The sequence below is a fragment of the Onychomys torridus genome, chromosome 7 (genome assembly GCF_903995425.1).
Source record: "Onychomys torridus chromosome 7, mOncTor1.1, whole genome shotgun sequence".
Classification (NCBI taxonomy): domain Eukaryota; kingdom Metazoa; phylum Chordata; class Mammalia; order Rodentia; family Cricetidae; genus Onychomys; species Onychomys torridus.
Window position 1 is genome coordinate 47,607,214 of NC_050449.1, and position 27,729 is coordinate 47,634,942.

Below are 27,729 nucleotides of genomic sequence, written 5' to 3' on the forward strand. Positions count from 1 at the left end.
TCCAGGAGAATTAGGTGAGTAAAAACTACTGAAGTCTCTTCAAACTCACAGCTCCAGAGACAGCAATAATTATCAATAGACTATTATAATTATTATAATTAGAACAATATATTATTCTATTATAATTAGCAATATAATTATCAGGTGAATTAGCTTTATTCACTGACCCTCACCTTGGCCATGAGAGTCGAAATTACTTGGATGATTATCTAGACCTGAAAACAGACAGATTTGGGTGGATAGTTGCACACTATCTCTCTTTAAACCATATAACTTCAAGCTGAAATATGTCCTTCCTAACGATGTTCATCCTTGAATTTTTTAGGATATCTATGAACAAGTGTGTCTCTGTCAAGCTGATCTTGGCAGTGAATAAGGAAAGTCAGATTAGGAATGGAGAAAGATAGAGGTGAATAACAAAAGACAGTTCATGCTTTCAAGGCTCCTATATATATTTTACACCCATCTGTGGCCTTGTTACTAAGCAGTAAGGCAAAAGAATGTTCATGTAGGGCATGATGGCTGTCAACTGGATGGAAACATGTCATGTTTGTAAGTGACCTTTAACTTTCAGTTTTTAAGTTATCGAATACTGACTATTACATATATTTATAGTGACTTTAGAACACAAAATGATATAGAGAAAATTCATCATTTATTTGACTCCTTCTAGAGAGCTAATTCCATGGTGTACATTTGATCTTTGGCTATAGTGATTCAGTGGGCAAATTATTTGCTAAATCTCTAAGGTAACTATTAAATCTGAGGTAGGATTAAAAAAAAAAAAAGATTTGCAACAAAGGTTGCAAACAAAGGTTTGACTTTTGTTCTTGGAAAGAATGGGGTCATGGGGGGAAATGATAAGAATGCATGTCAAATGAAGAGATAGCTTTACAAGTCAGGGCCCACTGGGGTGCTGCATTAGATGGCAGCACAGAAGGCTCCCTTTCCCCAAACTGAACTAAAGGAACTAAGCAACAAACAATTAAAATCAAAGACTTATTTATTTGAAGTGCACCACTGATTTTTTCCCTCTACATCACATACAGAGTCCTAACTCTATTTTACTTAAGCTAGTATTAATTAGGTCTGTTTGATCTGAATCTATGCCTACTATGGTCAAACTCCATGTCTGGGAGCATGAATTGAGAGTATGAAAGGATACTCTTCCTGTTGAACTTTTGCCCCAAACAGCTTACATGTGGGTCCACCAGAAGTAATTGGGCTTAACTTGTGGGAAGAGTCTAGATTGTTGCTTCCTACCCACTCTTAACACACATGCATATCCACACGAAGACTCCTTTATTCCATTATCCACAGTGGCCAGTTTGCCTGGCCTTTCTAACTAACAACTCAAGTCTTTCTGCCAGAGGCTTCTCTGCACTGACAAGAGCAGCATTGGGGACTCTGGCAGGAGACCAGACAGGCTTAACTGACAACCTGTCTTTCCCAAAGTATAGTTTGTAGGCTCTGTCCTTTAAGAGGTCAGTCTCTCTCCTTTCCTTTGCATACTGGCTTTCTGGATGGACGCCCATCTTGCTGACAAACCACAAGAACTAAGATCATAAGATGCTTCAGGCCATCACAGGTTCATTGTGAGGGTGAACCACTCGCCCGCTAAAATGGATGGCTTCCATGTCACTACTGACACAGCAATGCCTCAGAGTAGATACTGACCATACGTCTTTACTGCTTGAAGTACTTGTCTGAATTCCTTGGGGTGAAAATTATTTCCACGAGGTGCTGGCTGTCCTCATCTGGGTGCAAGGACAAATTATTTTTTTTCGGTATGTTTTCAATACATCTTTTTTGCAATGTCTTCACACGGAATCGCTTAAAAACTGTAACCAGGACGACTTTCATCATTACCATGGCGATGTACTTCCCAGCACAGCTGCGGGGCCCAAAGCCAAATGGCTGAAAATACCTGTAGGGAACCTATGAAAATGAGCAGATGGTTAGGCAGGGTCATGCAACCATCTATGGAAACACTTGTCAGTCAGAATGCCCCGGCTTGACTCCCAGCCACATCGCTTCCTTTCCAAGACAAACAGCTGTGGCTGAAGAAGCACCCTCCTCATCCACTGTGCCTCTCTTGTGACAGACAGTCCTGGCCTCAGATCGTCCCTGGTTTTGCTGTACGTGTCAGTAAGCTGGGGTAAGTCAGGGCAAGTCGCCATATGGGCAATATTAGTTATCCAGAAACTCTGCTTTCCCAGTGCTTTGCAAGTTACTAAGACAAAGTTTGTTCTTGTGTGACCCGTACAGTGGATAACATGAAGAGAAAAGATACAGCTTTCCAGACTATTAGTGTCAAGCTTCTTGTGTATGTGAGAGCAGAGGGATCCCTGTGGCCTGGGCTGGCCCCAGAATTCTGGTCCTCTTGCCTCTACCTCAGAGTATAGGATTCCGGGAATGTGCCTCTTTACCAGGTCTTCTAACTACTTTTAGTTACTGAGAAAATTAATGTGGATCGTGTCTGTCTGTCTTATCCAGTCTAGATTTACACGACTTTGACATTCTAGAACTACAAAATAAATAAAATGTATTGACCAGTTGACAAGGCGCTGTCTGGATTGCCTGTCTAGAAGCATTCATTAGAGTGCTGGGTCAACACTGGGTCCCTCTGCTACATGCAGGTAAGAAAGTGGAGAAATGGGAGCTGTCTGGAAAAGTCTGTCCTAATAACACTGTTTTGATGTAGTGAAGCAAAAATCTCTCCTAGATTCCAGCTAGATACAGAAGAAGGCTGATGCTTTTGATCATTGAGTTTTATTTGGAGTAAGAGCCACTGCTTGAGGCCATTTGATAGAATAAAGGCAGTGATAAAACTAAATTTTGTTTGATTTCTATCTAAAGCAGAGACGGATTTCCTTTGCTTAGCTCATGGAAGAGTTGAAGGTAGATGATGCTGGAGGGATGCATTTATTGCTTTTAATTTTTACTGTATTATCGAGGAAGTGATACATTCTGGGCCAGAGAGATGGCTTAGTGGTTTAGAGCGCTGGCTGATTTTCCAGAGGTCCCAGGGTCAGTTCGCAGCACTCACGTGGTGGTTCACAAGCATCCACAATTCTAGTTTCAAGAGATTTAATGCTCCCTTCTGAACTCTGTGTGTACCAGGCACATACATGGTACACTTACATGCATACAGGCAAAACGCTCATATACATAAGAGATTTTTTTTAAAATAAATGATAAATTTGAGTGGAAGAGATCAAATAAATCTTTGCCTTAAATAAACCTTTGCCCAATTAGGGATTTTTCATATTTTGTTACAAAGATTTTACACACAGAGAGATTTTACACACACCAATAGCTTTGGTTTGGGATGAATGTGTTAGCTGTGTTCTAAGCTATAGGACACAGGTGCTCCCATGAAGCAGTTGAAGGGTGAGTGCAGAGAGCTAAGGATGTCCTGCCCAAGGAAAGAACTGGTGCAGGTCTGACCACACCACCAGAAAGAGCATGCTCAGTCTAAGGAGGAGCTCTTACATTTTTCTCAAAGTTTTCTAAGGTGAATTCATTGGGCTTGGGGAAATACTCGAGTCTGTGCATTCTTCCGATATTCAGAATGATGTTTGTTCCCTTTTTGACTGGATAGCCATCAATCACATCATCTTCCAGGGCTCGACGCATGACCAAGTCCACAACAGGCTGGTACCGCAAGCTTTCATTAATGAAGTTTTCTACCACTTTTAAATTTTGGATATCCTCAATCCTTATGTCTCTGTCACCTGTGGAACAGACAAGAAGGACAGAGAGAGCAAAGCTGGTTTTACATGTGACGAGCACTATAGCTCCTTTTTTTCCATAGAAGAAGTTGTTCTTGGTTAGAAAAAAAAAAAATGCATGTAATTCTAATGCATACCACCCACTGGAAACAGTTGTGTTATATTGGTCTGCAAAGGTCTTTATAAAAGTTCAGACATGACATCATTTCTGGAAATTTTCATAACCACCAAAAAAAAAAAAAAAAGATTTCCTAAAAATATCAGAAAATTTGCTCATGCTGGACCTACATTCCCACCTGCAGACAATGGGCAGAAGATGTATGTGTAGGGGGCAGCCACCCCTTCAGAGGGACATGCACTCTGTAATTCCATGTCAGCCACGTCTACTCCACATCTCATATTCCCTTATCTGTGGGCCTCCAGTCTTTGAGTTTTCCGTCTACTCCATGTTCTAGGGGACATTTACAACTTTGTATGTGAGCCAACTAACACAATAACCATCCCAAACAAGGGTGCACAGACTGCTGCAGAGTTGGGGAGATCACAGATTGAGTCCATGTTATAATTTTTCACTCCTTAGTCATTTGTACAACTACCTTCCCACACATGTCACTGGCAGGCCTGCCACGTCTGACCACGAACAAATTGTTCCTGGAAATTGGCAAGATGCTTACTACTCCCCATCATGAAAAGTCAGGGCCCAACCTAGCCCCAGATGCGGCTCCCACTGTTTCAGCCTGACCTGACATTGGTCAAAGAGGCTTAGATTTGTCCCAGATACGGCAAGATTTCCAAGCACCCTCAAATGAGCCACCACTTTTACAGAATCAAAGCATCCTGGGGTCCCAGGTGTCCCTGTCTGCTGTAAAACCAAGTCATGTAGGAAGGTCTAGTTCAGTCAGAAAAGTCTAGGGAGAAAGCCTGAGTTTTAAGTACTGTGCTCTGTAACCAAGGACCAGATGAGGGTGGAGAGGCAGAGAGATGACAGGTATTTGCTGGGAAGTAATGTCCGTGTGTGGACCACAAGAGGGAGCATGCTGCAACACGCTCTGCCGCTTTCCCGTCTTTACAGTCTGATGGAGAGACAGGGAGACACTAGGAAGCACACAGTGGCTCACTCTCAAGGAACTTGTATTAGAGGTCTGATAAAAGCACGCTCTCAAAATCGGTTTCCCCTCCTCCGTCCTCCTGCAGCGTCCTCTCCTACAACTGAGTTCTCTTTCTCCCACCAGCCTACCAGCCTCCCCAGTGAAGGCTGTGACCTCTGCACAGACCCTGAAAGCCGCACAGGAAACATTGGGAAAGCATTCAGGGGTTTGGGGCAGTGTTACCCTGTCTCTTTGTTCTCCTCCCATTACCGGTGCCCTACAGAACCCTTCTCTCGTCCATTTAAACTAAGGCAGCCTTTCCTCAGTGTCGACTATTTCTAGCATCAGTAAAATTGTTTGTTAAAGGTGGTGCTGTTTCACGTCCAATACCTTCTTGCACCAGCGCTGTGTAAAGCCAGGAAAGTCCATCTCATACTGTGTCTTCTCCCATTGCTAAGTAAGGTGTTTCTAAAAAGATCAGCCAGGTGAAAGGCAATCCCTAATAAGTTTTTGGTTTCTCCCAGACAAGAGTTCTAATTTTGTGTTTCTAAAGCAGTGTGGGGACAGAATGATGCTGAGGCAGAGCCATGAAAATGGGGGTGGGAGGACTGAATGGGGCCCTGGGGGCTTCTCTGCAGAGGAAAGTGAGGAGGAAGGGGCTGACATCACTGGATTGCAGCGGAGAAGGAAGCCCGTGGCTTCACCTCTGCTCCCCTCCCCTCCTCCTCCTGCCACCAAGTGAAATCCACAAACACTTGTGTAAGCAACAGATAGCCAAAAGGATTTATGTAACCCACAAGGCAGGCAGAGCATATACTCAAGTTCTCCATCTATGGGTTCAACTAAGAGCATTAAACATATTTTTGTGTGTTGTGATGAACATGCACAGCCTTTATTTTGTAGTAGCTCTCCAGATTGTACAGTACCACAATTCTTTACATGGCATTGCATTGCATTAGGTATTATAAACAACAGACAGATGACTTAGTCTGAGGGAGGTTGTAAGCAGGTTATATGCAAGTACTCTAGTATGTCCTAAGACAGACAAACTTGACCATATATATCTGTGTGCACATGGAGTAAGGTCTCAATCTGGGAGGATGACTCAGCAGGTAAATTATGTCCCCGAGACGGAAACCATGGGTTTGATAACCAGAACTCAGATGGACGAGGGAGAGAACTGACTCTCTCAAGTTGTCCTCTGTGGCATGTGTGCACACATGCGCTCTCTGTCTGTCTGTCTGTCTGTCTTTCTCTCTCTCTCTCTCTCTCTCTCTCTCACACACACACACACACACACACACACACACACTAAAAAGCTCTTGAAGAACACAGAGAAAACAAGTAGTAGTGGATGAGAACAAGGCCCTAAGACCGTGAGGAGAATTAGGACATTCACTTTTTGCTTTGCACATTGCTCTGGTGTTGGAAGTTTTCAATAAGCACACATTATTTTTTATGTATACAACATATAAGTAGGAGGGTCAGTCATTTTAACCTACTCAGCATAGCCAAGATGTGGCAGGATTACTTACTTTATTTTTCCTTAAGGTTTTATGTTTGCCATCAGACTCTTAAGACATGAGAAGCCACTGACATTCAGAAGGGGTTTGAAAGCACTATGTAATTTGCAGCTTACCAACGACAGTGTGTATTTCCTTCAATATCGCCTTTTCGACCTCAGGGTACTCCGCGATGAGGAGGAACATGAAGTACAGGGTAATAGACATGGTGTCGGGCGCCGCGATCAGCATCTCCAGTATACACTGGTTCACATTCTCTTTGGTCAGGTCTCCACGTCTCTGAAGAATGGAACAGAGGAGAAAAAGTTGCAAGACGGAATCCAAGTTTCAGAAAATGAGGGGAGGAGACCCTTCAGTATCAACAATTTCAACAAAACAAAGTTACAGGTCTCTGTAATTAGTGCCAGCATTTTTACATATTAACATTCTACTTAAAGATAAACAAATAGTAATTACCTGTGTCGCATTGACCCTCCATCTACTCGAGTTTCACATCTATGGATTTAACTAACTGGGCATCACATAAATTTTTGTTGTGTTTTTATTAAACGGGTACTGACTTTTTCATAGCTTTTCTCTAAATAATACAATCTCATAACTATTAGCATAGCGTTATACTCTGTTAGGTATTATAAACAATCCAGAGGTGAGTGAATCCCTGTGCGAGAACACAGTGTATGCAAGTGCTAGGGCATTGTCGAGGTAAGATTTGCACATTCTTAGATTTTTGTATCTGGGCAGGGTTCTGGAATTAAAAGTTCCAGATATTGAGGGATGCTTTTATTTAGTGTCTTAGGTCTCCTCTCTTCCTGGTTTCATATATTGTATTATAATATAGAAGAATTTGAATGATGAACATCATAAAATGGCTGGTGTTTAGGCTATTTTGATGGACTGTCATAAGACTGTCTGCTAGAGGACATGCTGCAGTTCTAAAAAGGATTCTTTAAATTACAGTATACCATCATAATGGGGTTCGTTCAGGTCAATACCTCAGCAAAAATCAAATCGGTTGCGAAATCCATACAGTCTTCCAGTTTCTCCGCTGTGGAGACCTTGTTTCTTTTTTCTTCCACCAAAATGTCTATCTCATCTTTCAAGTCCTTGCTGTGGAGGAAAACGTCAAAATTGTCTCAGTTTAGACATCCTGCAAAACAGACTCAGCTTGGTTTAAAGCCATTGGCACTCGTGAGTAAGTGAGTTCATATTTCCTTTCTTCCCAAATATACATAAGTTACATAAAGCATGCATTCATTATATGGTACCAGAGTTCACTGTGATTTCTAAAACACTGATAGTAGTCTCAATGCTGTGGCTTGACTTCTATTTCCATTTTTTTAGATCTGCAGTAAGTTCTGACGAGTGTCAATGCTAGGGTGGCCCAGGCTTTTCTGTCAACTCAAAATATACTGCAGCACCCTTGTTCCAGGGAGCCCTTGGCCACACATTTGGCTCCTTGTTGAGCAGTTTCTTGGCCAAAGGTTTCCTTTTGTCTTTGGTCTGTCCCAATGCAGCTGCATTGCTATGAATGCTTCATGTGTAACTTAGCCAACATGTCCCTCTGCACTCTGGGGAGCATCAAACATACCAAAGTGGCCAACAGCAGCAGAGACACAAGGACCCAACTTGTAAACCCTCCAAGCTTCTGCTACTTACACGGATCTTTCATACTTTCTGTAGAGCCAAGAAATCTTAAAGAAGATGTTTGGTTTGATGAGGAGAGCTTGCCATGCATTAAAATAACCCTGGATTTTTTTCACAATGGCACTTTCTGTTGAGACAAAAACAAGAAGAAATTCACTGAGGCAAACACAAGCCTACGAGCAGAACTCTGGACAGGTTCTTTTCCTAGTCACCAGTGATGATCCAGCTATGTAATACTATGAGGCAAATCTCTTATTAATTTATCTACTTGGCCTCTAAATTGGCTGAGTTATCCATAGAGTTTCCAGTTTTCAAGTTTGTGTTTCAGACCACAGCCTGGTCTCTCACACTCCCTTTTGGTTGAGCCCCCCCCCCCCACCTCTGACTTTTCTGGACAGAGGGGAATGATTAGTTGTTGCATCCCTGCTCCTGACACCTGGAGGGGTGTTATTTGGACAAGTGAGATGGCTTAGTGGGTGGAGGTTCTTGCTTCCCAATGATCGTAATTCAATTCCTGGAACCCTCATAAAGGTGGGAGGAGACAATCAGCTCCAGAGTTGTCCCCTGACCTCCACACGTACACAGAGTAGCACATGTGCCCCCTTTCTCTCTCTCTCCCATTAATAATAATGAAGATGTCATTAATTTTAAACCCCCAAGCCTGTTGTGCTGCTAACACCATCCAGCTGATTTGGGAGTCGGGTGAGACATTAACTGGGCCATGCATGTGCTTGGGTTACCCACCTAGTTAACAGTTCCTCAGTGTCTCACTTCTAAGCGCTATGCTCATTTCATAGCGCTCTTCACACAGCCTTCATACTGACCTACTTCTGGCCCAAAGTGCAGAGTTCATGTTACTTTCTCTAGTGCATTGTCCTGAGCCTCGTGCATTGTTAATAACAGATAAATGATAATGAGTTAAGTTGAATAATAAAGAAAAAAGTCATTGCTTATTTTTTTTCACATTACACCAGACCTATATACAAAGGAATCAAACATTTACTCTCAGCTGCCAAAATGCCAATCATTTCTAGGTTTGCTTTACAGAGCTTTTAAGTTTACTCCTTATAGTCTTGCCAGGGGAGTGATGGTGTCTTTGATTTGCAAATAAAGAAAGTACAACTGATGGAAATTAAGGATGCAGCTGGGATGGCCAGCAGGTCAGCTTAGGAGTTTAACAAATACCCAGTATAAAGGGAAACAAAGGTAATCCACATGGGTTATACAGTTGGTATGGCATCACACTCTGGACCCAGTCATTGATTAGAGGAGAGATCTACAGTTCCCTTGACACAACCCTTCCTGACCGTCCAGGCCTGGGGGAACCCAAGGAGCAGCATGTCTAGTTAACTTCAGCAGAAATGTATGCAGGGTGGTTAGAAGCAGAGCAGGCAAAAGGTGACACAAAAACTTCTCAGAGTAAATGCAGAGTTAGATAAAGTTTCTATAGCCCTCCTGAGGAACCGTAGACTAGAGAAGATAATCTCCTCCCGGCCATGGGAGAAAGGGAGGTCTCAGAGCTGACCTTGTTCAAATGAGGGAAGTCAGGTAACACACGGATGACTCAGAAGGGTGTCCTCAAATGCTAGGGCATAGGCATCATTCTCCTGCCTACACTGTTTTCTTTCAGCTCTGCATGTGGCTGGGACTTCACTTTGTTCAGGTTGTGTTTAAATGACCTCTGTGAAGAGATCTTTCCTGACCACTCAGCTCCATAATGACTATGCCCACACTGCTATCCCGCCTCAGTCCCTGCCTTTTACCCTGATTTGGTTTTGCCTCAAGGCACTTATTATTGCCTAGTATGTAATCTGGTATTTACTTGTTTTACCGCCCATACGCCTCTACTACAATATAAACTCCTCAAAGGTGGAAACTGTACCCATCATCCTGGACCTCCTCAGAACCTAAAACATTAAGTAGCAGCCAATACATATTGTTGAGTGAATGAATGAACCAATGAACATAGTTATAAATTAATTTAGAAAAGTCTCATACTAATGTCAATGGCAGAATGGAATTTATCCAAATAACTGTTTGCTTTTGGGTGGTGGTAGTAATGTGTACATTTACAAATATTCATCGTTTCTAGCTTAGTGGAGAAGGCGAGATGTCAGATTGGTATAAATATTAAATGGCAGACATGTACATAAAGTGTCTTTTCATATTGTTTGGTATATAATAGATACTAAATTACTGGCAGCTGTTATCATCATTTCCGGCATTATAGGCAGCATTGTTACCTCATTTTATCATATATAGTCAAGTTCTCATATAGAGTAGCTTTGAGGGAAGGAGTATGTACACATATAAATAAATAGTTGCGTGTGCATGTATCATGCCCAAAAGAATAAATGGAAATGGTTAAATACATCCAATTTTCCAGCTCTATGTTAATGAGCACACTAACTGATAATCTTTGCCTACAGTAGAATGTTGTGTCCTAGAGCAACACAGGAGGCAGAGAAGAGATGGAGGCTGACCTCTACTTTGAAAGTTTATCGCCTAGAAGTGAACAGGAAGAAACACTCCAGGGAAATACCCTACGGAATACTTAGAAACTCTCACTTAACCATGAGCAACGTACAAAGTAGCACTTTGCTTCAGTGTGCTGTCCCCACGTGCCCTGTTTAAAAGGGGGCAGGAGGCATGAGAATTCAAAATGCAGTACCATCCAGGGGGATCCCCAGGAAGAGCATGTTAGAGGTGTCCAGCATGATGTGCCGCATGAGGGTCAACACATCCACGCAGCCTGAGTTGTTGGTGACTTCGTCCAGCCTGTCCAAATGCTGCTTGATGGAGTCCGCACACACTTCCACCATTCGGACGAGGCCGGGGCCGGTCAGAGCTGAAGGACAGAGATTTGGCCGTCACAAACACCAGGACACACACACACACACACACACACACACACACACACACACACACACACACACGAACAGGCTATCTTTTCCTTTCTATGTCAGGAGCAATTGCCTGCACCTTTACATTCAACAACAGGATGAGAATGTCCATAATCGTCTCCGGACCTTCTTGTGTTACTCTGATTTTCTGTAAGAAGTGCTTATCGTTTTGACTAAAAATTAGTGAATATTAACTTTAAAAGATGATTCAAATTCAAGCCCTTCTTTAAGCCCTAGTTAATCATTGGTGAGGTTGCAGATGAAACTGTCATTTTTTTCTGGGTACAATAATCAACAGTGCTTATTTCACATTTACTGGACGTACTTCCCTTGAGATCAGGGTCACATTTCTTTTACATTTTAGCATGTGGAATGATAATACTACAGAACCAGTGAAATGGGTCCTTAACCATTTCACCTAAGGTGTGTCCTAGTTGGCACAGAGGGCAATGTGAGTCTTAGAAACACTGACTGTGTGCCCTCCTCTTACTCTGAGCTGCTCTTCAGATTAGCCCCAGATTCATTTTACACAGCAGAGGCAGGCAGAGCAATTGTTCACTTGCTTTGCGGGCTTCAGTGACTGAGGAACTCCTCAAAGAGGCTGACACCTACCTCCTGGCATTGTCCTCCAACCAATCCTGCATGAGGGTCCTTGACATGTGTTTGTCAAATGAATGAATGAGTAAATGGATGGACAAATGAGTGGGTGTGTGAATGAATGAATGAATGAATGAATGAATACAGGTAGAGGGACTTGGCTCTGCCCTCCCTTTGCTCTGCTCCTGGCCCTTTGGGTGCTGGCTCTGGAAGCCCACCATCGTAGAGTTTCTGTAAGTTTCCTTCTCTATTTTTGGAAATTTTGGGGTACCTCTCAAGTCAGGAGATCATTCTCTCAAAAAAGAGAAACATGTATCAGAAGGCCAACTTAGCAAATAAGAAAGGAAGCTTGCCAGCATGGCGGCTCACGCCAATAATCCCAGCACTCTAGGGCCTGTGGCAGAAGGGTTCTTAGAAGTTCAAGGCCAGTTTGGGCCCCATAGTGAGTTTCAGGCTAGTACAGGCTACAGAGTAGGATCTTGTCAAGAAAGAATGTGGTAGACAGTGTGTGTTGGGGGTGGAGGATGGAGAGAAGGAAGGAAAAGGAGGGAACATGGAGTAGCAGAGATCTGGGGATACCAGACCAAGAACACTCTCCAGATTCCCAAGTGTGTTAAAGAAGGCTGAAGTGGGAGCCTTTCTCCAAGTGGTAGGAAGGACTACCTGGGTGTTCTCTGTTCTCTGGGTAATGATCACATTCAAGAGAGGGACAGATCATCCCTTAATGACTCAGCTCTTGGTATGGAAGGGGTGGCTCCACATGTCACCCACAGTTTCCTTCCAGGTGAGTGCAGGATTTGCCTCTATGACCAAGAGCTTGAAGCCATATCTCACAGACCAGCAGAATGCAATATTATGGCTTATGGGCGTTAGTGTATGTAGATATAATTTAACACTTAAATGTACTTAAAAGTACTCTCATCTTGATCAAGAGAAGAATCAGCAAGTAATCAAACTTCATCTATAAATAGCTCTTTTGGCAGTTTCAGCACACAGCTTCTCCATGCTCTTACCTACCTCTCCCTGCTCTCCCAAGATGAACCATTTCCACAGCTATGATTACCTGCTTCCCTACACCCCCAATAGATTAACACTTCATAAAGTTACTGGCTTAGACTCCAACATGCATCCCAAATTTTCTACTTTCCCAGGAAAACCAAAAGACTCTAACTCCGAAAGAAGAGTTATTGAGATGCTTAGAACTCTCATTAATGATAAAAATGTCAGGCACTGCAGTATGCTTTTTAGTAAGTAATTAGCTTACTGTCTTTAGAATTTAATTGGGTCTAATTTTATAACATTTTATTAGAAAGTCTGATCTCAGATATACAGGGCTAGTCTAAAACATTTACGAAGATATGTTGACAAATCTCCAAGTCCTGCTAAAATGTCCCCCTTTCCACAGTTCTTGTCCCCATGACCCCTCCTCTGTCTGCCCCTTGTCACTGCAATAACCCCCACCTGTTTTTATCTTCACGGTTATGTTTTGTTCTCCTTAACTGTTGTCTGCTACCAGAGGACAGACACACAGACAAATGTTCATATCCTTTTCCTTGAAATATTGAGTGAATCCTTGTAACTCTTGAGATTTGCTCAAGTCCTTGACTTAATAAGAAGTGTCTTGAGTGATTTGGACCTGCCTTTCTCTTGCCTGATGTCTGTCCATGAAGGGTTCCTGGATATGTCTTGATTCTCTCTTTCTCAGCTGTCCAATACCCCATTCTTTGCTCCTACAGTGTCTTTCTTTCTTACACTTCATTCGATTTTACTTCATTCAAAATTCATCATAAGCATCCACTGCCCTAAAGTGTCTTTCCTGGCCCCTTGGTGGCTTCTGGTGGCCTGTGTGTCTAGTCTCTGCAGTCTGGTGCAAACTCACCTAGACAGTATTTGCTGATACACAGACCCACCTTACAGCCTTCCCATTGCATGGTCCTCAGAGGGCAGGACCAAGTCTTTCTTATCATTGTATTATTAGTACCTAATACAATGATGAGAACAGTAGTTTGTTAAATAAACAGATGAATTTAGAGATTCTGTTAATTCTTGAATGTCAAGAGTACAGGATATTGGTGTGTGAAAGTTAACTACTCCTATATGCTAATTGACATAGTCCTAGTAGACCTGGGTCAAATGACCAAGTAGAATACAATTTATGTTTCTATGGAGTCAGACATGTACATTTGTTCTTTACAGCAGCCCGTGTCCCAGTTCTATAATATTCATCAATTTCTGTGGATAAAGAGAGCACACAGATGCTGACGACTTGGCTGAAGTCCTCCTGTAAGTAGTAAGTGGCAGTGTTGGGACATGAGCCCACTAGAGTCCTGAGACATGTACCGTTCCACTAACCCAGTGGCAGTCTTGTAAGGCACAGGAAGATGGATATGCTTCAACATAGTAGCACACACACATAAAAATCCTCCAAAGTTGTCTAGGGTCCTAATCCCAAAATTATTCAAGTGTGTATCCTCAAGAAGAGGAGAGTATGGCATGTCATCAAGGTAAGCCCAAAGCAATCCCAAGAGTCGTTTTGGTGAGGAAACTTTCCCATCTGAGGTCATAAGCGAAGGTGGGGCAGAGATGTGCAGTGTAAGGAGTGAACCTGTCCCAGCACACAAGGAATGAAGGTGGGGCTCCAGGAGCTGGAAGGGTTGGGATCAATGATGCCTCCTATCCACAGGCTTGCCATCGCCAACTGAGACCCACAACAGACCTCTGACTGGCAGAATTTTAAGACAGCAAGCATGTCATTCACCCCAAGCTGTCTAGTGTGTTACAGTAGCCAGAGGAAGCCCTTGGCTTCCTATAGCAGTGTGGCTGGGTCTTAGAGACCTGCAGAGCTTGCATGGAAAGAAGAATTTTGATGGAACGTGGTCATACCTAAAATCCATGTAGCTCCAGATGCCATCTCTGACAAGGTTGCCAAGGCATGGCTTTTTTTTCTGATGCTTGATTTAGCATCAAAAAATGGCCTTATATAGTCCCCAACAGCATCATTTTCAGAATGATATAGTAAGGGTTAAGTGCTGGATAAGGAGGCTTGGATTTGAGTCTCTGCTCACCTCTGACTTGCTCTGCTGGTGCAAATCTCAACCCTTCTAGGACTTCATTTCTTCAACCATAAAACTCAGAGGTCAGATGAAGTAACATACAGAGTCTTCCCCTGTAAGATTCTCTCATTGTTCTCTCTTAAAATGTGTGGCCTGTCAGAGAGTGGGTCTGCCAGTGTGTTATGTAGTCATGTTTAGATCAAACACTGAGCTAAAACACTAAATTCTTAGTTGAAATGACCCTCAGATAGGTCAATCTCTTCAGTTTGGCTATAATCATAGACTCTGGGGTTGTATTCTGGGGGCTAATGTTGTAATCTTGGGCAAGTAATTTAACCTGTTTGAAACTTGTTTTCCTGCCTATAAAACGCAGGTGATATAAAATTTCTCCATATGAGGTTGCTGTGGAATTACAATGTCAAGTGTCTATGATGATGTTTGATGCATAAGCAAAGGTATAAAGAAGCTTTATTCATATTATTCTAAAATTATGTGGCAGCAAAATTTAAATCATATATATATATTTATTTGTTTGTTTGTTTGTTTGTTTATTTATTTGCTTTTTAAAGACAGAGTTTCTCTGTGTAGTTTTGGTGCCTGTCCTGGATCTCACTCTGTAGACCAGGCCGGCCTTGAACTCACAGAGATCCTCCTGACTCTGCCTCCCAAGTGCTAGGATTAAAGGCATGCACCACCGCCACCGCCCAGCTTAAATCATAATTTTTTTTTTTTTAAAAAAGAAGTACATTTATAGACCTGAGAAAAGAATGTAGCATTCCTGTTTACCTTTCATGAAGAAAGGGCGAACTGTTTTCCAAAGGTCAGGATTATTGTTAAATATGATGCCATTCTCATGCATTCCAATGCACTGCAGTCCACGTTTGCTGCCAAATCTGGAGATGTAGTTACTGTGCTTCATGACATGGAACATACTTGAGGACCTGTAAAGAAAGCGAACCTTGGTGTTAAACCGACAAAAGGGAGGGGATTTATGGCAGTTCATTCAGACTATGTGGTGACTGCATGTTGATCCAAATGCAAAGTATGCTAGCTAGTATTCAGGTTGAGTAAGCATGCTGGGTAGCATGAGAACATCCTAGTTCAATCAAATCATTTCTACTTTCTGATCCCTTAAGTATCACTGTAGGGAGAGGGAGAAGCCCTGAGTGGAGTCCTGAGTGAATATGTGCTGTTGACAAGGGCTCCACCATGTCAGTGATCAGAAGAAAACGACAGAGCCTTCCCTTCTGGTCCATGTGTGGATGTTGACAGTGCACACGGAAAACACCCACCATCACGTTCTCCCCCGGATATTATAGCCTGGAGACTGCTCCCCTATAGAGACTGTTCCCAGTGGGATTAACTAAAGCTGCCTCCTTATCTGTATGTAACAACCCCAGTCCTTGCTCAGCTGTGTGCAATGACCCTGCCTTCTCGCTCAACCCTACATCATAAACATGCTGAGTTTGGAGGATGAGGGAGATGCCTGTGGTTTATTCCACTGGAATTAATGTAAAAATAAGAAAAAAAACCTCTAAAATAATAATAATGCTAAGAAATAACTTATTTAGTTGACATTTATTTCAGAAAAACTTAAATAAAAAGTATCAAATAAAAACCTCTAAATTTAATTCTCAATAATATTCTTTAAAATAACTCGAGTTTTTGACAAGTTTTTCTTTCTAAAAACAAAAGCAAAAATTCAAATGGTTCAAACTGAATGCCAACAAATTAACCTGGCATTTCAAATTTTACTTAGGTAGAATTATCACTCTATAAAACAGTTTGAAAATACTGACAATTAAAATCAGACCTATAGCTTCCCTTACCACTTCCTAACTTACTCTACAAGTAAAGAGTTCTTCATTCACAACCTTTTATCTAAAGATTTTCAGTACCTGAGGGATGGACAGAGCCATGCTTTTTTTTCTGCTCTGGCTCCCAAGGATTATGTATGTATACTACATTTGTTTTATGGACCCTACTGAGCGTTAGCTACCGTTTAAAAATCCATGTGTCCCTTAGGGGGCGCTATCGTCTCAGTTATTTTCAGTCTGAAGTCGTGCCAAGCAGAGAAACCATCAAGGAAAAATGCCAGCCGCAGAAAAGTAGTTTCAAGCAAGGTCATTTCTCAAAGTGAGGGAGAAGACTGTTGAAGGACAAGAGGCCCCAGCCATGCTCCTCCTGGCCATCAGAGACCTGACCCTGAAGCCAATCCAGGCTGAGGGAAATGTCCTGTTTGGGAGAGTGAATATTTGTCAGCAGAGTCCCCAAGTTCAGAAGAGACAGTGAACAATGTAATGCCACTGAGGTCAGAGGTCACACTTTTAAACATGACTGAAGTTAAGACATCACCAAAATGGGCACCCCCCCCCCAGCTTTGTATTTCTTCTCTGTCTCCCTCATCTGTCCTCTCTCTCAATCTCTGCTGTGAGTCTGTCTCCAAAGTAAGACTTTAGAGATTTTCCTGAGGAAAGAGTAGTAGCTAGAAGACAATCCCTGGGACCCGTGCTACACACTCGGCCTTCCTTCCTATTGCTATGGTTGAAATGTTACGTCCTTATTCAAGACTAGTCCTCTGGCATGTTCCTGAGATGGCTTCACATTTCACGTAGCACCCCCCCCCCCATTTTCTTCCTTAGCAATTCCTGGGTAGTTCACCATTCCTTCCACAACTCCCAGGCGCAACATGACCAGATGCCTTCTTATCTCTGATCCAGTCTTTACCACGATGTATTTGAAAGATGTATTTTATCTTTCCTTTTGCCTGTGTGTGTGTGTGTGTGTGTGTGTGTGTGTGTGTATGGGTACCTATGTCTACTTCTATGTAGGCAGACATGTGTGCGTGTATACACGGAAGCCTTCAGTTGATGCCAGGAATCATCTTTGGTCAATCTTCTACCTTATTCATTGGTGTACTCCCCAGCCCTTCCTTGAAGCCTGCCATCAATGAGGCCTGCCCCAAACTACCAACTCACTCACAATTATACATACTGTGCTCCCCACAACAAGTGCTCCCCTAGCCTCCCCACACCCTATATAGAACATAGCTACTTGGTTTCCTTGAGGCTGTCTCAACTTTAGCACTAGAAGTTCCCTAGCTTGGAGAATCCCCTAACCTCAGGCAAACAGTTCGCCACCATGTATCCACTGCATAATGACACTTTCATCACAGATGGACTGCACAGTTAACAGTGTGGCCCCGTGAGATTATGTCACCTAATTACTATAGTAACCATCTTATATACTGTATGATGCTCATACACTGACAAAATAGCTTAAGAATGCATTTCCCAGAATGCATTTTGCAGAATGCATCTATCATTAAGGAATGCATGACTAGAGCATACATTTCATTTGTTTAGTCACAGTATACTAACAGTATGTTGTCCCATGACGGTGGGAACTCAGCCATTTTCATTCTCCAAATATAATACTGCTGTTTTCCTAGAGAAAACCTGCTGTTCAGTATCTTCTCATTTATCAAAAGAATGAAAAGCCAATTATTACTTTTTTGTTACTATTTTTGTTAGTGTTAGGTCTCAAACCTGGGACAAATGGCTAACTGAGGTGCTTATTTAACATACTGCTCCTAGGCATGTTGGAGGAGAAAGCTTATTGTTGATATGAGGGAGAGCACAGGCAGAGATGGAGAGAGAGACATCTGGGAGAGTCCAGGGTGAGCTGGGCCATGTGAGGAGGGGTGGGAGGGGAGAAGGGAGGCTGCTGACCAAGATGGAGGGCCTGGACCAAGAGACTGGCCAATAGGGTAATGGAGAGACTAAAAGAGCCAGGTAACCAAAATGGCTGATTATATAAGGAAGGGCAGCCCAGCCCCAGGACTGGAGAAGTTTAAGGTAGGGGGCAAGGTTTGCCAGCCATACCCTGTAACAGGTAGGGGCTGAGGGATGCTGGGAGAACCTGGCAGCTGGGTCCACTTTGATAGGCACCTCAGTTAGCCATTTATTCAGAGTTGGAGAGCTAACAGTTAGTACATATGCTTTTAATATAAGTTGAATGAATTCCTTGTAAATTTACACATAATTAAGACAGGTATGCAAATAAAACTTTCCTTGCCATATTAATTGTGAATTATCCTTTATGAATGTCATATTTTATTTTTGTATTTGTGACAAAATGAATTGCACACACATACTGGACATATAGTATAGCATCTGTAGGTATGGAGCGGAACTGCCCGAGGGCACTGCGCTTATTCTTTGGCGGATTCCATAGTCACACACATCTCAGAGCCTTACCTCAAAGTCCCCAGGATGTCCAGGCAGCATGCAAGCAGCACCCCTCCTGACTGCCTCCCCTGAAATTCTGCAGCCACTGATCCTTTGGGACAGGGCTGATTGGAAAAGATGGGCTGCAATCACTCCACAGTAGTAATGACTCTACACCTCAAACTTTTCAAAAGGAAGGGAGATCTGGCGAACCATTCAAATCAAAACAACAATCTTGCTGAGGTCCAACTGGTTAGTTTCAAGAGGTACAGGTAGTTCTGGAAAGGACTTGAAGAGCACGCAAGGGAGGGAGATGCGGACAAACTCGTCCTATTCCAGAGGGGAGCTCAGCCCTTAACAATAAAATGGAGGGCTTGGAGGCAATTAAGGAGATCACAAAGGCTCCAACAAGTGAAAGGACTTCGGGAACATAACAAGAAATGAGCTAGAGGAGCTGGGGGGAGGGGAGGTAGGCTGTCTCCGTGTCTCCGTGACTGTGCTGGCCAGAGTCTCTAAAGTTGCTTCCCTAATGGAGAAGGAAGGGCAGGATGGTCCTGACTGTGACAAGGACCCCACTTTAGGAGTTGTATGTGGACATCCAATGGATTTGTCTGGTGACCTAAGTTTCTAAATGTCCACTCTCTGGGAAAAGACTTGGTTCTCAAATCTATCACTCTTCATTTCAAATCTAGTCTTAGATATGTCACCTTGGCTAGCCTCCAATGTAATGCAGTAAGAGGAGAAATACTCCAGAGCTGCTTAGCTATTTGCCCTAGTCCCAGAGAAAGGCACTTTGGCCCCAGGAACAACGTTTTCCTCCTTTCCCAAGCTCCACAGCTCTCTGGAATCACCCAGAGAGCTTAAACAGCACTGGTGTCTGTCCACACCCAGGCTTGATCTCAGAGCCCAAGCTTTAGGGTTCCCACTGCTCCCTGGCTGGCTCACCCATGACAGAACCAGTGCTCAGGTGGGTGTGCTTCTGGATAAATATCCCCAGGCTTATTTCACCCCCTTGCCAAGGGAAAGGGGAAAGGAAGCCATGCTAAGCAGCGTAGAGCTATCAGGCCAGTCAATGTGCTAAAAAGCAGAAGTGACTGTCCCCGTCCCCAAACCTAAATGGCATCAGTTACAAGACATTTTTTAAGACGATAACCAAGTGAAAAGCGACTAAAACACGGAAGACATAGCGAAAATGTATCAAATCGGCTTGAGTTAGGCTGGCCAGAGTTCAGTAGACCATAACAGAGCAAATCAAAGCGTAATTGTGATCCCAGCGTTGGAGCAAGGCCTCTGAACCATCTGAAAACTTGTCAAAGCAGACCATGGGGTCCTGGTCCAGATTGTTGTTTAGTAGGTCCTGGTGGAGTACAAGCATATGCATTTCTAACAAGTTCTGAGCTCTGTGGTGGTTGCTGCTGAAGGAATCCTGCCAGGAAACCTCAGCGTTGGTCCATGAGGAGCCTGACACTCCCGCCCACAGCTGCTCAGGACTGTGTAGATGTGGTCTGCCTTAGCCGTTCTTCAAAGTGCTATAACACCAGACTAAATGGAACAAGGAAACCTCAGGCCAAAACTAAGGAATTGGACAGATCCAAAACAACACCACTGGGGATATTGAAATATTTGGAATTATAGGATGTTTTTCTCCCTTGTGTCCCTTCCAGTATTTACTTCAAAGAACTGGGCTGCAGGATATTATTAGATTCGATAAAATTATATATATATACATATAATTAAATGAATCAGTCAAATGCCTCGGTAGATTTTAGCTTGTGGTAAAAGTTCTATCAGGGCTTATAAATACTAAACTATCTATGATATGGTGGTCGTAGATAACTTTGCTAAAAAGTGAACTTGACATAGCTGGAAGTCTAGTGGGATATGCCTTCTTTAATTCCTCCATCTTGTCAAATCAATAGGCAAGAAAACAGTTCATTTTGTTTTGTTTTGTTTTCATTCTTAATAGTCGATTGTATTTAGTTAATCCTCGGATGGCTGCAATCCAGCAAAGTACCACAGTGTGGGAGGGAGAGCTTTGGTTTTTAATGGGCAGTCCTGATCCTGATTGGCTTCAGGTGAATCAGCTGTGACACCAGTGCAGAGCCAGGGGGCAGCAGCTCGTGGCTTCCATCTGTGCTCTTTGCTGCCTAGGGGTGTCCAGGAACCAGCAAAGTGACCATGCTAAGAGCAGCCTCTCTTTTGCCGCTGTTTAAGGATTAGGGGGATTGTTTTTGGTTTGGTTTTTATTTTTTGTACACTGATTTGTAGAAATAATCTCAGGAAAGCAGGGGGAAAAAAGGTATCTTTTCCCTAAAGCATGCTTGGCCAAAACCATCTGGACCCTGAGTTTCCACATTCGCTACTCAGAAAATTTTTCAATGACTTCCCAACTTTCTTTGGTTCTACGTGTCTCTGGCTTCGACTCAAGAAACTTTCAGTTACTTTGCTTTTCCATGGTATCAGACTGCTACATGGCCATTTTTCTGTCTTCATTTCCACGGTGGGGGTGGGGGGAGAGCTTTACCAAAATATGGGTTTTTTAGTAGGAAAAACTCAATATTGTTTTTAAAAACTAGGAAAAGTTTCGGCCTTGATTTCAAGGGAGCAATAGAAAAGTATTGCCATTCCAGCTCCATTTATTCACAGACTCACTTGCTGATAATGAGTGTTTCCTCTCCGCTGATCCAGACTCTCATGAACTCTCCGTACATTTTATTATAGTAATTGCAGGCACTTCCAATCCCCATCCACAAGAATCTGCCATGGGAGATGAGGGGTCCAATTCCCAGACAGTAGCCAGGACCTACAATAAATCGTGAGACAATGGTGAACTTCTTAATAATGCCAAAAAGAGTTGTTCTTCCTATTTTTAAAATAATATGTATTTGTATTTTATGTACATTGTGTTTTTCCTGCATGTAGGTCTGTGTGAGGGTGTCAGATCCGATGGAATAGGAGTTATAGACAGTGGTGAGCTGCCATGTGGGTGCTGGGAATTGAACCTGGGTCCTCTGGAAGAGTAGTAGCCAATGCTCTTAACTGCTGAGCCATCTCTCCAGCCCCACAGTTGTTCTTTCCTATTTAATTTTTTTTTTTTAACATGGGAGTTCAACATGATTTAGAACAAAACACGAGACTCTCCACCTCTTCATGAATGAGAAGCACATGGCTACACACTAATTCCTCTTGGTCTGTCATTTTGGTCCCACTAAACAGGAGGCTCTTTGCTAATTTCTGAGAGTCATGAAGAAAAATCATTTGATCGGTCTGCTAATAAGCATAGAAACTGTAGTAGATGACAAGCTGAGGAACTGTATGGCTTCCTGCTGCTCTTGTGTGGAAGCTCTTGGTTGTGAACAGCCCGGTTGACAGAATGAATGGGTTAGAACTGAGCATGGCTTCCTTTCATAAGAGAGAAGGTCTGCAAGGATAATGCCCAATCTCAGAGCATCCACTGCCTGGAAGGCTCAGTTTATAAAGAGGAGTCTTAAGCAAAAAGCTCATGAGATAACACAAACCTGAGAACTCATTATTTATGCCAGAGCTCATGTACCAGGATCCAGTTTCAGCTGAGAGCAACAGCCAGCTTATAGCCTTGCTTACAGGGACAATGGCGGCAGTGTTCAGAGCATGAACTCAGGGAAAAGGTAGGAAACGTCATGTAGTTTGTATCACAAGATGAACTTGTAGCTTGAATTTGTTCTGTTCAAGTTTTAGGTTAGCATGCAAAGTTAGGGGTTTCATTATGTTTCCAGCATTTTTACACATATGCTCCATATACTTCATTTATTTATTTATTTATTTATTTGAGACAGGGTTAAACTACTTAGCTCAGGGTGTCCTTGAACATCAAGATTCTCCTGCCTCAGTTTCCCAAGTAGGATTCCAATCAAACCTGCTAGACTTTATTTTACTAGTGATTGGTAAAAAGTTAGATAAAAAGAATTCAATATTTAAAAAATTGCCATGTAAAATAATTTTTCTAAATCTTTTTAGAAGTTTCGTGTTGTCAATGACATTGTTATAAAGCCAAACGTGTCTACTTGTATGAGACAGCAAGAGCGATGTGATGACCTAGATGGTGTAAGATCTCAGTTGAGTTGTCTGACCTGGATGCTTACTGCCAATTTAGCAATTTTAATCCTTCATTTTGTAGTAACAAGTTCCTATTAACACAATTATCAGACTTCTTCCCAGATCTTTGAATCAAAAGAGAAATAGAATCAAAGGTTTTCAATCTTCTAACTCTAATAGCTCTACATTATCTCATAGATGACTCATATTATATTAAAATAATTCCCTTGTGTTCTTTCAAAGATGTAAACAAGCAGATTTGATTGAATATATATTTCTTCAAAATATCAGATGTATCAACTTTCAATCTATTAAAATATGTGTTATAAACAAAATACCATTTATATTATAAATTAGTACATCACAGATGCTTAGTAAATGTTTTCAAATAAGCAAGGTATGTGCATATAAAATAAAGAGTGAACTTTGGAATGTTGTTCTTGACACACACGTACACACAGAACACACACATATACAGACAGATACACATGCACATACAAGTAAATTTTTTAAATGCAATAAAAGCAATTTTTATTCTTTCTTAGTGTGCTTTAGATTGTATTTACATTTTGATCAAAAATGGAAGACTCGCCCAGCAGCAGTGGTGCACACCTTTAATCCCAGCACTCGGGAGGCAGAGCCAGGAGGATCTCTGTGAGTTTGAGGCCAGCCTGGGCTACAGAGTGAGTTCAAGGACAGGCACCAAAACTACACAGAGAAACCCTGTCTTAAAAAACAAAACAAAACAAAAAAGGAAGACTAACACACAAAATCTCAAACTCACTGAGATCTGTCTGCCTCTGCCTCTGCCTCCCAAGTTCTGGGATTAAAGATGTGTGCCACCTTGCCTGACCAAAGTGAAACGTTTGTTTAAAAATATGACAATGGAGATTTTTATCTACTGTAAAATGAAGATTGCCAGACAGTATGTGGGTTAAGAACCTGAGGATTCTATCAGGATGAGAAGCAGAGTTTGGGGTCATTAATGACCACCTGTCTACCACCTTAATTTATCCAATAAACACTTATGGGGGCCCTACTGTAGACATTTGTTCCAATGTTCTTCAGGGTAGTTTAGAAGATGTGAAAACTATAAAGGCAGATAAATATAACACTCTGTGTGTGTGTGTATGTGTGTGTGTGTGTGTGTGTGTGTGTGTGTGTGTGTGTGTATTCCTTGCATCTACATGTAACTCTTGTACTACACCCAGATGGAAAAACTGCTTTAGGAGGTAAAATATGAGGGAAGTATTCTAGTCACTTCCACATTGGGCATCTCTCTGCTTCTCAGATTGGGAATGCTTCTCTAGGCATAGGATGATTGTGAGAGACCCCTGACCTGCTCCAGGAGCAGTAAATACTTCACTGTACACTGATATGCCCAGATGGCCCCCAAAAGCTAGTGGCTAGGAATATTTACCAGCTCTCCTAGTCAGAGGATGCTATTCACACCTATGAATATTCACACCTAGGAGCCCCAGGCACACACTGTTACAACAATGCTGTCCACAGTAACCCAACTGGACACATTGTCTGACAATAAACCATGAGATATGCATAATATCCAAAACTATATGATGGTGAAAAGGAAGCACACTGATATTACCATCATGGATGGATCTTACATACAGTAATCAGAAGGGGCAAGAAAGACAAGTAATATACAATTTATTGCTAAAATATTTAAAACAAGACAAAACTATATTGTCTGGGGTTATGAAATTGGGCCCCAAACTGTAACTTAACAAGGCAGTAACTGTTACAAAATCAAGCAAAATGTTTACCTCTGAGAGAGACCAAAGGAAAAAGAGGAGGAGGCAGAGAGGGAGAGAGGGGAGAAGAGAGGGGTGGGGGAGAAGGGAGAAATGGAGAAGGGAGGCGGCAAGAGCATCTGGAGCGCTGTTAATATCCTATTCCTTGTGCAGGACCCTGACAGCAAATCTGTCATCGCGCTGTACATTTTTTTGTGAATTATTCTCTTAAGAGAAAAAGAGGGACATGTTGTCATGTCTGCTTCCTCGTGTCTTTTTCTGGGTATGTGATGCTCAGGGAAGAATGTTATCTGGAGGGAGAAGACCAATGTGAAGATGGGAGTGGCTGTGTGTTCTCCAGGTGGGGAGGGTTGCCAGGTGGCTAACAAAAAAGAAGTCCTGACCAGAGATCAGAGGACCTGGGATATTTCTCAGAATTGAAGTGATAGCACCTCCCATAGGAACCAGTCTTTACTCCTTAGCACTTGAAGCCCCCTCCCCCTCCACATCAGCCGCTCTTAGCCGCTCTCCAGGTCAGGACCCACACCTTTCTTTTTTACACAACCCTTGCTGCTAAGCACCAGGTTTAGCCAGACTTTTCAGCAAGAATAAATGACAAAGCTTACACCTGAGCCCCTGAGCCATGACACGCTGGGTCAGATCTCTCCTCCTCTAGACTACTTTCTTCTCCAAAAAAAAAAAAAAGCGCAGTCACCAACCTCACCTGACGGAGAGGAAGCTGCTGTAACTGGAACTTACTAAGTAAGGGCTTTTAAACATGACACCTTTTGAATTCCCTTAGGGTTTTTGAGGACCCAGAGTACCCTAAAACTTGTGAATCAAAGAGCCCAGAGAGCCATGATTCAAGAGCAATGACAGAGGAGCTGGGAGAACTGCCAGTTTCCTTATTTCCTAGGCCTGACAGGAGCTGGAGAATCCTGGGCTGTGCCCCTGTATTTCCCAGGCAAAGCATGAAAGTAGGTAGAAACTCACAGTCTGAGACTTGGGACTCCGGGCCCTTTGCTGGGGCTCCTTCTAGCTTGCCATCAGCAAGTCATTTCCCTCTTCCAGGATTTAACCCTTGGTTTTGTTTGGACTTTCTGCCTTCTCTTTCCTGTCATTACACATTACCTGGCAATACAGATCATCTCTCAGGGGTTTTCCCCTTCTAGCACGCGGAGGAGTTAGACTTATCTCCGTGGCTCTCAACCTTGGCTGCTCATGAAACACCAGGGAAGGTTTGAGAGTCTCACCCGGAGGCCCTACCTCAGACAGAGTTGAGGACCACTGCAATGTCTTGGTGGCTGCCACTGGTGACAGACAGTACCATGTCTGTGGCCCAGACGTGGTAGGTACAAATAAGTGCCACCTAGCTTCCTGATTCAGGCCTGGGGTTGTCGGTTCTCACTCTGCTTCTTTTCAAAGTACATGTTTTAGCTGGGTGTGGCGGTGCACGACTTTAATCCCAGTGCTCAGGAAGCAGAGGCTGGCGGATCTGAGTTCAACACAGGCCTGGTCTGCATTACGTAGTAAGTTCCAGGCCAGTCAGATGGCCAGAGCTACACAGTGAGAACATTTTAAGGGCATTGCAATTCAAACACTCCAGGGAAGGGCTTGAGGATCAGCTAGCAAACTCCCACCTTCCAGGTTGGTCTTATACTAAAATGTGGCAGTGTGTGGCTTCCTTGATTGATGGCCAGTGCTGACCTGTTTGAAGATGCTCTTATAATACAGGTGACTTGGACTTGAGCACCTGAGCCTATGACAGGACAAAGAGGGAAAAAGCATTGTACTGCACCCTACCTCAGTCTCAGCTTCAACTTCTTTACTCTGACCAAGGATGTCCCCATGGGAAAGGAAATCTGTGGAAGGCGGCATCCAAGCCAAAGTCACGAAGGAGTTTCCTTCAGCTCCTAGACTTTCTCCTCCAGAGGTGACCCCTCCAGGGAGAAGAGAACAAACTCAACAACGCTCAGCTAAATTGGAAGTTCAAGTAACCCAAAGTGCAAGGCTGAATCAAAGAGATGGGCAATTCTCTGGAATACTTCCAAAAGAATCCAGACACAGCGTTTTGTCCCGATCTCCACAGCCCAGTTGCCACTTTCAAGCACCCTGTGCAGAGCCTTGACATGTTTGTGAATGGGTAGTCACTTGGGTGTAGAGACAAACCTTGTTGGATATCTTATGGCATTAGAAACTAGTGGTGACTGTGAGGTATTTGCACTCAAATTTAAAGGCATTGTCTGGGCTTTCTGTTTATTCTGAATTAATTTGATAATTGATCACTTCAGCAGCAGTGGCAAAAGTTTTCACTGGGATTATCAGAATAATCCTATCAGTCTCTACTTATGATTGACACACAGACCTTGTGGACAATTCCGTCAGGATGCGATGCTCCCAGAGGATGGTTCCAGTCCCTATCCTACCACTACTCAGCTCCCAGTCAACCCTATGGTGACACCACTGTCACTGTCTCCGTGATGCCAAAAAGAGAAAGTGAAGGATAGGATTAAGAGAAAGAAGAAATACAAGGAAGGGAGAAGATGTGCATGAGACAGAGGGAGAAGACAAACGGGGGCGGGGCAGGGGGAGGCACAGAAACACCTCCACCTGCAGAGCAGAACTGGAATGAATTTGAATCGGTTTTTTTTTGGTTTTTGTTTTTTTGTTTTTTGTTTTTTTTAATTAACAAAATCTCTAGAATTTTACCTTGTCCCACTCCATCGCAAGCTTGCCTTTAAGGTACTTTCTGTGCCAAATCAAACCTTCCAAAAACACCGTGCAGACTGGAGGAAGCGTTCATCTGCACATGCAGATGATCAGTTCAACAATTGTCATCTTACTGCTCACTTGCTAACACTGCTATGGTCTTCAGAAACCTTCCGAGGTTTGCTCTTTATCTCTTTACAAACAAATGTTTTTGTTGCCATGGACCAAAGAGCCCAGTGAAACATTCTGCTTAGGTATAGAACTTAAAAAGTGGCTCACCTGGTATTGAAGATGCATTCTCACAATTCCAAATCAGGAGGAGGAGGCCCATGATCAGCAGGAGTGGCATGGCACTGACTGGCATAGCTTCGGGGACCATGTTGGTGACATTATAGTGCATGGGGTTCAGCATTTCCAGGAACAT

The 27,729-nt window shown here is 42.9% G+C and overlaps 1 protein-coding gene across 1 annotated transcript; it reads right to left on the reverse strand.

Annotated features, from left to right (window-relative positions):
• Positions 1 to 1,686: 1,686 nt before the first annotated feature.
• Positions 1,687 to 27,729, reverse strand: LOC118586742 (aromatase). The gene is made up of 9 exons (XM_036191968.1): positions 27,585 to 27,729; positions 21,424 to 21,574; positions 15,329 to 15,483; positions 10,661 to 10,837; positions 8,002 to 8,116; positions 7,338 to 7,452; positions 6,462 to 6,624; positions 3,496 to 3,737; positions 1,687 to 1,938 (listed from the first exon to the last, which is right to left on the reverse strand). Exons 1-9 carry the CDS (start codon positions 27,727 to 27,729, stop codon positions 1,687 to 1,689), a joined length of 1,515 nt encoding a protein of 504 aa, XP_036047861.1.